General features: G+C 42.7%; 1 protein-coding gene across 4 annotated transcripts in view; it reads right to left on the reverse strand.

The window, feature by feature from the left end:
- Nucleotides 1-12,241, reverse strand: part of MTAP (methylthioadenosine phosphorylase) — a 79,491-nt gene that overhangs the window by 42,384 nt on the left and 24,866 nt on the right. For all 4 annotated transcript variants that reach the window (XR_013170392.1, XM_077148035.1, XM_077148034.1 and 1 more), the window contains exon 5: nucleotides 1,860-1,962. Coding sequence is in view for 3 of the 4 variants with exons in the window: in XM_077148035.1 (XP_077004150.1) it covers nucleotides 1,860-1,962 (103 nt within the window). In the remaining variant the exon portion in view is untranslated. The remainder of the gene's footprint in view (nucleotides 1-1,859; nucleotides 1,963-12,241) is intronic.

The following is a 12,241-nucleotide window of genomic DNA, read 5'->3' on the forward strand; positions in this document are numbered from 1 at the left end:
TTGTGCGCCTTGCTTGTCACTTGGCAATTCATCCTTTATCAGTGCAGCAAAGAGCCTGTGGATGTTGAAAGTTTAAGGGATAATCACCAAGCAGCAGTGTTGTCTACTCTTCTCATTCTTGGATATTATTTTAAAAGCCTCTTTTAGGGAGTTTAGAAGAAGGTAATACTCTGAAGCCTTATTTCCCCCCCTTTTCCTAAACGGCCTTTTCCAGGATTCTCTCAGTCTTTATGCGGATGTCTTTGCCTTGGTTAAGCTAGTATCAGCTGAATTAGTTCGGCCTCAAGAGACCAAATTAAGCTATGGGAAACTATCACCCAACCACCACATTTACATGTGTCACATCTGTATCATTAGCACTTTCCTACCCACCCCCGGGCTCCCTAAGTCACTGTTTTCTACCTGAGACAAGATCTCACATTTTATATTAGCACAGCTACTCTTTCCCTAGTCTGTTTCTTCCTGAGTGGCTCCAATTTTGAAATGGACACGTTTTTTCCCCACACTTAATTTCCACCAGAGGGCAAATTTATTATGTGGACAGATTTGTGTATTAGAGGTCAGACTTGTAGCATCCTGATGTGGTCTATAACCATCCATACACATACACATCTGTGTCCGTACACACAAACTAAACCTGCCTTTTTTAAAAAAACAGGTTAAAAAAACACATACGCTTTCATAGAAGTTAAAAGACAGAATCAACGAGCCATGGTACATTGAAAATGGCTTCCCCTGTTTTCTGGCTTTGGATTTTTCTGTTTGAGACCAAAGAGGAAAATGGTTTTCTGTTGTATATAGGGCTAAATATAAAGGTGAAAAGAAACTTTCTACTCTGCATATGCACATATTAAAATTATCTGAATGATTAACATGTTCAAATATTTATAGGTTTTGAAGTAACTTGCTTTATAAAGTAGATTTTACCAAGGGGACAACGCTTATCTGTTAGGATATAGCTGACTTAAAAACCAGGATTGTAAGGAAAGTACCATGTGTGGACCAAGCAATCAACTTTTGGGTTGTGGAAGCCATTTTTATATTCCCTGGCACAGACCGAATGCTGTCTCCTCAGGTTACACCACCCTTGGCCTTTTGTGGGGCAGTACCTCAGCTCTGAGATTTTACTAGAATCCCAGAAAGGAGGCTAGACAGTAATGGTCAGATTCAGCTCAGAGGCTGAAGATGCTACCCTGATGATTTTCAGATTATCAATGACAATAATATAATTTAATTATAAGAGCAACTATCAGTCATTGGCTGCTTTGTAACTGACAGGCATTGTACACCCCCCGCCGGTTTTGTTTTCTTTTTGGTGCATGGTCCAGGAATTGAACCCGGGTCTCCCACATGGAAGGCAAGCATTCTTCAAAGCCCTTTATAAGCATTAACAGTTTTATTTCTCACAACAATCCTATAAGGTACATAATATAATTACCTTCAGTTTACAAATGAAGCAACTGAAGCCCAGAGATGTTAGGTAAGTTGTTCAATGACACACAGCCAGTAAGGAAAAGTACAAGGATTTGAGCCTAAGTAATCTGGTTTGAGACTATATACTTTTGGCCAGTATAATATCCCATACTAAATGATTTAAGATATCCTGACAGCAAAAAACAAAACAAAAAAACATAAAAAAAGTAGGTTGCAACTTTGAGTGGTTCAGCTTATAAATGGTAAGAGAGTACTACTCACTGAAAGGATTATTAGCAAAGGGAAACAACTCTTCAAAAAACCTTGCCTAAGAAGAACCTTAAGGCAGAAGAGGGACCACCTGCTTATCCAACTAATCTACCTCTAGATGCCACCCTAAGCTGCTAATGATTCATTCTGGCACACCTCCCAGAAGGGCTACTAACCTCTCTCGTTTTGGGGCAGAATGGCTCAGCCATTGGAATGTGGCACACTCCCCTGGCACAGGAATGACTTCCATCATAGAAGGTCTGAGGCCTTGTGGTGGTCCTGCAAAATAAAGGGAAAAGTTTTTGCTTTGTTTTGTTTTCTTTTTTAAAGCCCATCTCCCCCAGCATCTGGAGGCTGGTGATCCAACTGTATCTAGGCTGGCATCTTAGTCCTCCCTCTTGAATCGGTAACTCTGGGTAAGCTGAAGGTGACCATTCAGAAAGCAGTTCTGGGATGGAATTTGGTCTTTCAGGCTCTGGGCTGGTGGCAACGTGCTATTCAAAAGAAATGAAAGTGTCTAGGACCTGGCTGCTAAACAGGATAGCTACCTCTTTTTGCAGGTACAATTCAATTGTGGGCTCAGGGAAGCCAGGAAAAAAACTGAAGAAGTCAACGTAAAAAATTTCATCCCAGAAGCAGAGAACTGGATAGTGAACCCCATATACCCATCACCCAGACACAACAATTTTCAAAATTCTGTAAAAACTTGCTTCATGTTAGCTTTATTACAGTCACAAGCCCAAGACCTTATGTCACCCTAGTTCAGATATATCAAAACATGTGGATGCTTTCCCACAATATAATTATCACATCTGATGAATAAAACACGAACTTCTGACTATCATCTAATACTTTGGCCATATGCAAATTTCCCTGACGGCCTCAAAAAATGCTTCGTTTTGTTTTTTTTCAGTTGCTTTGTTGTTGGTTCAGAGTCCGAACAAGGTTCTTACCATGCATTTGATTGTCATGTCTCTAAATTCAGGGTAACTTTGGCCCTCCATTCCCAACTTTAGCTTTTCATGACAGACCCATCAAAGAACATGGCCCTCTGTCCTGCCCCACATTCTGGAATTTGTGTTTTTGCTGCCAAGTTTAGCTTGTTCCTCTACCCACCATCATTCGTTCTAAAGTCTCTTAGTTTTTGGTAACTTTTTGGGTAAAACATTTCAGTCAATAAGGGAGGCTAAAATGAACTTCAGTGCCAAGTCATCAACTCTTTCTCACCAGAAGTTCTCAGAATAAGCCACTCTGTATGCACAGTAAATTGCTCTGTACTTGAACTTATGACTGAGACATGACTCAGAAAGTCTTCAACTTTCCTTCAGAGGGAAGGAGAGCACAGGATGGATGGGGCAAGGGAAAACCAACAGGGAAAGGGAAAATGTCACCTGACGTCCTCTTCTTGGGGTGGGAGGATTGGTGACAGCACTGAGAAATAGTTTCACTAGTCTGGGGTGAGCGGTGCATGGCTGGCACACCTACCTACTAAAATCAACCATCACTTTTACTCTAGCACATACCACACAGTGACCCAAGCTGGCACCAAAGCCCCCTCCTCTGAGATGAGGCCTCAGCACTTTGGAGGAATGAAAACCTTGTCTGTGCGCCTCCCAATCCTTTGTCATGTGTCCTAAGGGAAAGGTCCAGTTATCCCAAAGCAATTCCACATGGGGTTAAAAGAACAGGTCAAAAGACTGTTCTAGCTCTCTAAACGGAGACTTTACTTTTTCTAAAACAGAAAAACAAAACGGTGCTATGTACTCAACTTTGGCTTTGGCTGGGGTTTCAGCCTTTGATGAGTCAAGTATTAGCAACACCATCACTTATACCCCAGATACAGCTGAAAACAGAGCTGCAAAAACCTCCAGCAGCTACATTCCAGCAGCCATCCAATCAACAACATCTATCTTCTCTGTCTCCACCCCTTCTCTCTTCTGTCTGTTCTTTGCCTAATTCCTCCTTTTTTTTTTTTTAACATGGGCAGGCACTAGGAATCGACCCTAGGTCTCTGGCATGGCAGGCAAGAACTCTGCCTGCTGAGCCAACGTGGATCCTTTTTTAAATGTTTTTTTAATTGTAAAATAGAAGAATATATACAAAGCAAAGAAAGAAAAAAGCAGCAATTTTTAAAGCACATTCAACAAGTAGTTACAGAACAGAGCCCAGATTTTATCATGGGCTACCATTCCATCATCTCAGATTTTTCCTTCTAGTTCCTCCAGAACACTGGAGGGTAGAAGGAATATTAATACAGCAATTCAGCAGCCATATTCGTCCTCCTCCTTTTATTCTGAACTTTTGCATTAAAACAACATTTATTACTTTACACAACATTTTGTTGTGTTATATAGATATGCTATTTATCAACCATAGTTTTTTAATTCCTTTTCTCAGGTGGAACATGTATTTTCTCTTTAAACAAAATTTGCTAATTACTATCTACATGGCTGAGCAAATTTGTGGATCTTTCTTATTCTCCATTTCCCAATCAGTAGCCCTTCCATTTAAAAGGACATTATAAGGGCTAAGTCAACAAAGATGCCCATATAATCAGCTTAGAAATGAGGTTCGGGCCAGACACAGAACTGGGAGTCAGAACCAAGGTAAAATCCATACAATGAAAAAAGCTGTGGCCAGAGGATGACACATCAGTGTGCCCAAGGTTGGACGGGGCAAGCGAAGGGACTGTCCCAGGGCAAAAACGAGGGCTTTAAAACCAATGTTTCCAATGGTTTCAGGGTTGTACCGTCAAGATGCTGCAAGGAAAGATACAAATGAAAAATACCTTTCCACTCAGTCTGCCCACCTACTTAAATGATTCCATTTAACTAATTTAAGAGTCAACACATTCAGCAAAATGACTGATGAGCTAAGCTTCACATTATAAACAGCAACACACACGTCTACCATGAAATGTGGACGCATTAGATCATGCTCAATTTCTAACCAAGAGCAATGGGGCTTGCAAACCACAGCTGAGGTGAATGGAGAACACCACCCAAGGCAAATTCTAGAATGAAAATGTGTGCTATTTCGAGAACTCTTGCCCTTTCGTGAAGGTCTTTGACTCAGAGAAATCAGTTTTTACAACTCAGCAAGGAGCCTAGAATAAACATGCCAGTTAAGTTCCACGGAGCAGAGACCTTAGCACCTACCAGTTCATACAACAAAGTTACTTCTATTTCCAGTCAAGCTACTTACCCTCTCTGAATTCATTTCTTCATGAGGTAAGTATTAGTAACATCTCCACTGACATCCTTGACTCATTGTGAAAACAGGGCTACAGAATCTTCCAGAAACTGTCTTTGAGTGGACTTCAATGCAGAGACATCCCCCCTTTAGATGTTAAATGGGTAAGTCTAGGGGTGTGTAACATTTATTACAAAAAGTTATAACCTTTAATGCCTTGAGGATCAATGAAGTAAGAGCCCAGGGACATGGCGCACAGTTTCCATGCAAACCACACCAGAGATGGAGTCAGTAAGGGGCACCAAGCAGCAAAAAAACCTTTTATGGCAGGTCAATGGAAAACACCTGAAGAGATTTTAATGTTTTTTTTTTTTGAAGGAACTAGATCTGCAACAGTGCCCAGGAAAGTATCTTTCATTAATTATCAGGGCCTTTAGTGGGATCTGTTCTTCCGTCTATCAGATAATGGACCTAAAATCTATTCCTGGGTCCTTGGATAGAGGTGACCTCAGATGATGGTGAACTCGCACCGAGCAGGACAGCAACGGAAGCTGTGTCCAGCTGTGGGTGACCGGAATGAGGAAGAATCACATACCATCCCAAAACAACCTACATCAGGATGAGAGTTTCAGGACGACACGAGTTGTGGAAATGGTAGCAGGGGTAAGCAGAATAATGTGCCCCTCACCCCCCAAATATGTCCACACCCCTAGAACCTGTGACTGTTACCCTAAATATAAAGGGGAATTTAAGTTGCTAATCAATTGACGTTAAAGATTACCCTGGATTAGATGGATGGGCCCAATGTCATCATAAGGGTTCTTCAAGGCGGAAGAGGGAGACAGAAGAGTCAGTGTCAGGGCGGTGAGATGTGAGGAGGGCTCAGCCTGCCACGGTTGGCTCTGAAGATGGAGGACGGGGCCGTGAGCGAAGGAATGCAGGAGGCCTCGAGAAGCTGGAAAGTGAAGGAAACGGACTCTCCCCTAGAGCACCCAGAAAGGAAGCCCTGATGACTCCTTGACTTTAGCCCACAAGACTCCTGACCCATAGAACTATAACATAAAAGGTCTGTGTTTAGGCTACTGAGCTTGCGGTCACCTGTTACAGCAGCAATATGAAATTAATACATAATACATAATTCAATTAATACATAATTATACATAATTAATAGCTTTTGTGACCTGAAATATGGTCAATCCTGTTTTGGTCTCTTCGGCAATGAATGACTGGTGCTAAGGGCCTGTGCCTACTTTTGCTTCAACCAGTGCACCCTCCCAGCTGGACAAGGGGCCCACCACTTTCACCTCCCTGCTTAGTATATGACCCCACTGGAAACACAGACTTCAAGGACTGACGGATGTGCCTGGCTTAACGACTCATTCCCTAGCTGTGTGCCCCTGGGCAGCCACTCTGATCTCTCTGCACCTCAGATGTTATCAGTTTCCTCATCTCTAAAATGGAGAATACCACTTGCCTTACATGGCTGACATGAGGACTGAATGAAATAACATGAAGCAAGTGCCTGACATTAGTAACTACCACTTCTTACTTCTTTCCTGCCAAAGTCAGAATATGATACCTTTATGGGCTTCAAACAAGCATACCCCCAAATTGTTTAAGGCTGCCAAACAGGGATCTGTGCTAAGAAAAGTTCCCATGCACATGTGGACACGGCTGCACATATGCAAACACTGCCCTTGGAGGGATGCAAGAGACCAAACTATGTTGTGTTCTTGCAACAGAAATGAGTTGCAAGACGATCCAGCAGAGAACACTGTGCACTTTCAGACACTAAGGACAAAATGGCCCAGGGACAATACTGGTAGCTTGTCTCTTTCTTGAGAGTCACTTACTAATATTTTTCCTGTTGAGGAAATACTGAGTTGCAAATGAGGTGATGGAAAAATCTTGTCCCTCAGCAGAAACAAACACAACCACGGACATGTGAGGCAGTTTCAGAGCACCTGACATGCCCCCGACGAGCTCGACGTGCAGGAATGTGAATCGACGAGTTTAATGGCAAAGCAGGACAAGGGCTGTTCCTAAGGAGGGTGGCTTGGGGGAGCTGATTCTACCCTCAGCATTTAAGAAACCTCCAAAAAGTGATGTGCATGCACAGAGTTGAGTTCAGTTTTTAAGCAAAATGGAACAAAACCAATAAAACCCCAAGCTCACAGGGACAAAGGGTTTTCTAAACAGTCAGGTAGCCCAGAGTAGATTCCACAACCCAAGCACAGCAAATGCACCGTCCTCCAGCAGGACTGCAGGAATCTCTCCTGTAGGTAGATTCCTACAAAGGCAAAGCTGACAGGCACAAGCACGGCAACTGAATTACAGAAGGTAATAAAAGTAGGAAATGGAAACAACCAAATTTCCTGTTCATAAAGGCTACTTAAATAAATGACCGTGTAGCTGGCGGGAAGAACCTGTGAGGTGCCTGACTACTGATGCAGAAAGCTGAGCCACATGATTACAAAGGAACTCAGCAAGGTGTAAAATAGCATAAAATAAAAGACAAACTCTTCTTTTTCTAATAACTCATATACAGAAAAACAAATAAATATAGCTTTTCTCTTTGTTAAAAAAATACCTAAGTAGTATATAAAATGTTTTTTTTCTTTTCCCCCACAACATGCTTAATTTACTTCACCTGTCTTTGGAGACATTTCCTACACCAGCATAAAAATCTACTCAATTATTTCAAAGTGCTGTATAAAATCTCATGGATATAGTTTAATTACTATACAATGTGTAATTCATAACAAATAATTAATAACTTATTAATAACCCAATAAGTCTGCACAACCTCCCTTATACAAGTTTCTTAATAACCAAGACAGACTGCTAGTCAATGGGCACAACATTTCGTTTTTTTATTTTTGGGCACACACATTTTAAAGTTTCATAGACAGGTATCACCAAAGGCCACGGCAAGGGAACACCCCTATCAAGATCACAGGAGGGTTTTGCTTTTCACCACATATATTACCACACACTACCTGAATTTTATTTTCTTCTAACACTAACATCCATTATTATTTTAATACTTTCAATCCTATATATGTAACTCCACAATGGCACAGATGCGATGCTGGGTATCGTTTTTTTCAGCAAACCACCTTAGAAGATCTAAGCCAATTTAAATTAAAAAAAAAAACAAGACAGAGAAACAGAGAGGTGAAGATGGCTGTGACTTCTTCAGCCATGTGGCACACAGAATTGTGTGTGACAGAATGCAACATAGCAGCAATGGATCAGCTTTTAATAAGGGGATTTATTTAATTAAAAATGCATAGTTCTTCAGAGGAAAGGCAGCTAGTTTTCATCTGAGCATCTCTGTCACATGAAAAGCACATGGGCAGGCTACGTGCTAGTGCTCAGACCTTCTCTCCTGGCTTCTGGGTCCAACAGCCTTCCCCGTGGCAATTCCTTTCTGTATCTCCACACATCTGGGCTGGGCTGTGGTATGCTGAGCTGCTCCCTCTCTATGAAGCCTCCAGCTAATAAATTAAGCCTCACTCATTGTGGAATGCACTCCCCTTATCTAATCGCGAATGCAATCAGCCATAGATGAGTTTCACATACTGATGATTTAAGTCCACAGCGCATAGGATGCATCATCACCTGGCCAGGTTGACATCTGAACTTTACCACAATGACAAAACAAATTCAAAGCCTAATCAACAGGTTAGATCAAAAAGGCTATTTAACCCTAAGGAATCTGTGTAGTTTTAGGGTAAATAGGATTAAAAATGAGTTTTCTAAATTTCTGGGTATACATTTGTGTGTGGTGCAAATATATCTATTTTATTTATGGACAGCCCTGTCGTGAGCCTGTTTATAAATGAAGGGTCAAATCCTAGGAGATTTGGGACACTAAGGTCAGGATGCAAAGGGTCAGGGTGTAAAATCTAGGGAAGGAAAGTGGAACACTTATTCAGCCAGGGCAAAGGAGGAGGCAGCACATGAAACCAAGATGGGGAGAAGCAGATGAAGATTTGACATGAACAGTGAGCCTCTAAGAGGTAGAATGGGTTCTATTCACCAGGAGGAACTGAGAAGTTACCAACTGTAGTAAGACCACTAAGACCCTCCCATGGCTCCAATCTAACGACCACTAACTCTTTATGGTGCCACAAGAGAGGAGAAAAACCATTTGATATTCATATCTCAGTGAGGAGACATTTCTCAATAAATGGGTTACATAAGTTTCTCCTCCTTATTTCTATTACTTCCCATGAGATCTTCTTAAACAGAATAAAGAGCCAAATTCTGGCTCTGATATATGTGGTGAGTAATAATCTCTTTGGGCCCTCACTTTTCTCACCTACAAAAGAGGATAAAAGGGATACTGCCTAGTTTTGTCCTAAGTAGTGTCAGGGACCTACTAAAAGCTCTAAAAGTTATTTACTAGCCTTACTACCAAACAACTTCATTTTCCCTTTAAATATCAGGCACTGCTCCCGGCCAACATATGTAGCTCTAAAGAATCCTTTTTCTGCTGATAACCACAGGATGGTTATTCAATTACTGCCTTAGAATGCTCACTCAGGAAACAATACACACACATCCTTGTACATCTGTCTAGAAAACAACACCATTTGATCTTTCATTCTTAGACTAAAATTGCAAAAGGGGAAATTTGATTGCGTCAGATTACCTTTCAAAAGGGATCTAACCCACTCTGCCTGCAAGACATGGTAACTGTCCAGGGCCTAACAGTGTCTGGCAGATAGTAAGAGCGCAATAAAATCTTCTTCAAGTTCAAAGTTATCCAGAAATGATGATGTTCAGAAGACCAGATGGGAGCAGACAATAAAAGTTAGTATTTTCACTGGGAAAGGGAAATGAGTGAGGATACTGGGACTTTCTAAGCATAAAAGCAATGAAAGAAGCCACCACAGCTGTGGTAAGATATTTTTAAGTGTAATGTCAAAGATCATCAACATCAAAGTCAAAAGAAACTAGGAAAGAAATTACAACAAATTACAGGAAGGGCTGATGTCTACAGATAGCTTGTTAGGACATTTGCTCTTCCCTGGGCTTTGCTACTTCAGAGCTGAGTAAGAGGTAATGCCAGTCACCACTGAAAGACACCCACGGGGTGAAATCATGGGGAAGCTCTCCCAGGGGGCAGCAAATGCTTGGCTTCCAGCACTACTGTGATTGTACCTGCGTTCTATTTGCAGAGAGTTGTAAGGAATCCAGCCTTGAGGTAAGTCAAGCTGGAGAGGAGAAATGTTAAGTCAAGTACTGACACCGTGGAGGGCAAGGGTGATAGAGAAAAGAGGGTGGACTCAGGGTATACACAGGTGCCAAAACAACAGGACTCGGAGACTGACAAGCTGCGTGGTGGTGCAGGGTCACAGCGAGAACGCCGGGTGGACAGTGGAAGCGTAGGAGCAACTGCGAAGATGGACGGAGACTCGGGGGTGGGGTGGGGTGGGATGGAGTTGTAAGACAACCAAGGGAGATAATTAAACCTTGAATCACTGACTTTGAAAGTGCCTTTGGGACTCCCACCTGTCTCTGGCCAGTAGGGGTCCTGTGGGGGGAGGTCAGAGTTGGAAGCATATGTGTGAGGGGTAGCTGCAGGCACAAGGTTTGGAGACTGACCTGAGTTCAAACCCCACGGGTCCCCCTAACTTGCAAACGACTGGTATCCTGAGCCTAAGCGTCCTCAACCACGACTGCAGAAACCTGAACGTGAAGGCTTCACCAAGTTGGGGCTCCTCGCAGGAACTCTAAAGGCTGGTAGCTCAGTGTATGACCTGGAACAGAAAGTGAGAAGAAGAGCTAACCTCATTCGGGGTGGGGGGGGGCAGTTCAATCCTCTTCAAGGGCAGTGGTATAAAGGAAGGAAGATGGCAAAGAACAAGGATGCCAGCAACTGAGGGGGGCTGGGGTGGGGGGAATGAAGGAAGATGATGAGTTTGTGCTTAATCGTTTTCTGTGAGGTAGAGAGGTAATGCTCTCAGCTGAGACTGACGGAGATGGATAAGAAGCTGCAAGAGAACAGTTAAGGGCTTGGAACAGCTGCTGACCGGAATGGGAGGAACGAACAGAGGTTTCCTGTGTAAACCTTAGCAGGCAGCTCCCGTCTCTACTCCTCAGAACCCATGCCCCGTCTCTACTCCTCAGAACCCATGCCGTCCAAAGAGAGCACGAGAGCCCAGCCCCGGGAGAGTCCTGCAGAGGGTGGGGAAGAAGAGCTTTCAGTGATGACATCATGGGGGAAGGCCAGGGAGGGCTGGCCCGTCGGGAGGGGGGGCCAGACTGACAATCCCCTTCGCGCCCTGTTTACAGCGGGACTTTCCTGATGAGTAAGCACACAATCTCAACAAAAGCTTACCCGAACCTCTCCCCATTCTTCTAGCAATAAAATGCTTCTGTGAAGAGGGGAGGAAAACCAATTAAATTGTTCCAACCCTCCTCTAGTAGATTAAGACCCCAAGGGACAAACAAATTAGAGGGTGAAGTCACAAAAAAATTTTGGATTTCCTCCCTACCAAGCTGGGGCTTCTGCCACTGCATTCCTTAAGCAATACTTAACCAGGGACCTCAGGTACAACAGGCCAAGTGTACCCTGAATCTTACAGAAATCACACCTGCTTTTTAAAATTTTTTTAAAACCTTAATTTTTAAGTTTGGTTTCTCTTATTGGAAAAAATAAAAAAACCCTTATCTGGAAAACAGCCCTGATAGAGACCACTACTAAAAAGTAAGAAGCCCCACATTCAGGTCTGCAAGCCTCCCCTGGAGATATTTCGACTGTGATAGGAGGGAGAGGTTTAACAGGTCCTACCAGCTGGCATCTTTTTTTTTTTTTTTTTTGCTGTTTAACATAATATAATGTGAACATACTTCCAGTTTATAGAACTACCTGCTCCTCTTAATATGTACATAACATGTTGAACTGAATTCCTTTCAATGATATCATGATTGATGGCAAAGAGGGGAAAGGTCATATGTGGAAATTGCTGGCATCCCCTGCCAATATGTCTGACATGGCACAACAGTTAGTAGTATGGGATGAAGAAAAGGTTGTATCATCAGTCCTCCCACAGAGCAGACAAATCTGTATAAATATCTCATAAAAACTGAGTTAGGAAATGGAGGGCCTGTGCACCACGAGGAAAACAGGAAGAAACCACAAAATACCTTAAACTTTGAAAAAAGCAGCTAGTGGGGAAACCATCTTGCTTTGCTCCAAAGACAAAAGTCTCATTAGAAAGCACTCTGGGGTGCCACCTGCTAAGGTGTCTTAAAGCCAAGCTTTAAAACTGAGGTGGGTACGGAAAGCTGGAGATGGTCATGCCTTCAGCTGCCAAGATCGATGAGGAAAAATAAAGCAAAAGCCAAGCAA

Source organism: Tamandua tetradactyla, chromosome 2 (genome assembly GCF_023851605.1).
Source record: "Tamandua tetradactyla isolate mTamTet1 chromosome 2, mTamTet1.pri, whole genome shotgun sequence".
Lineage (NCBI taxonomy): Eukaryota > Metazoa > Chordata > Mammalia > Pilosa > Myrmecophagidae > Tamandua > Tamandua tetradactyla.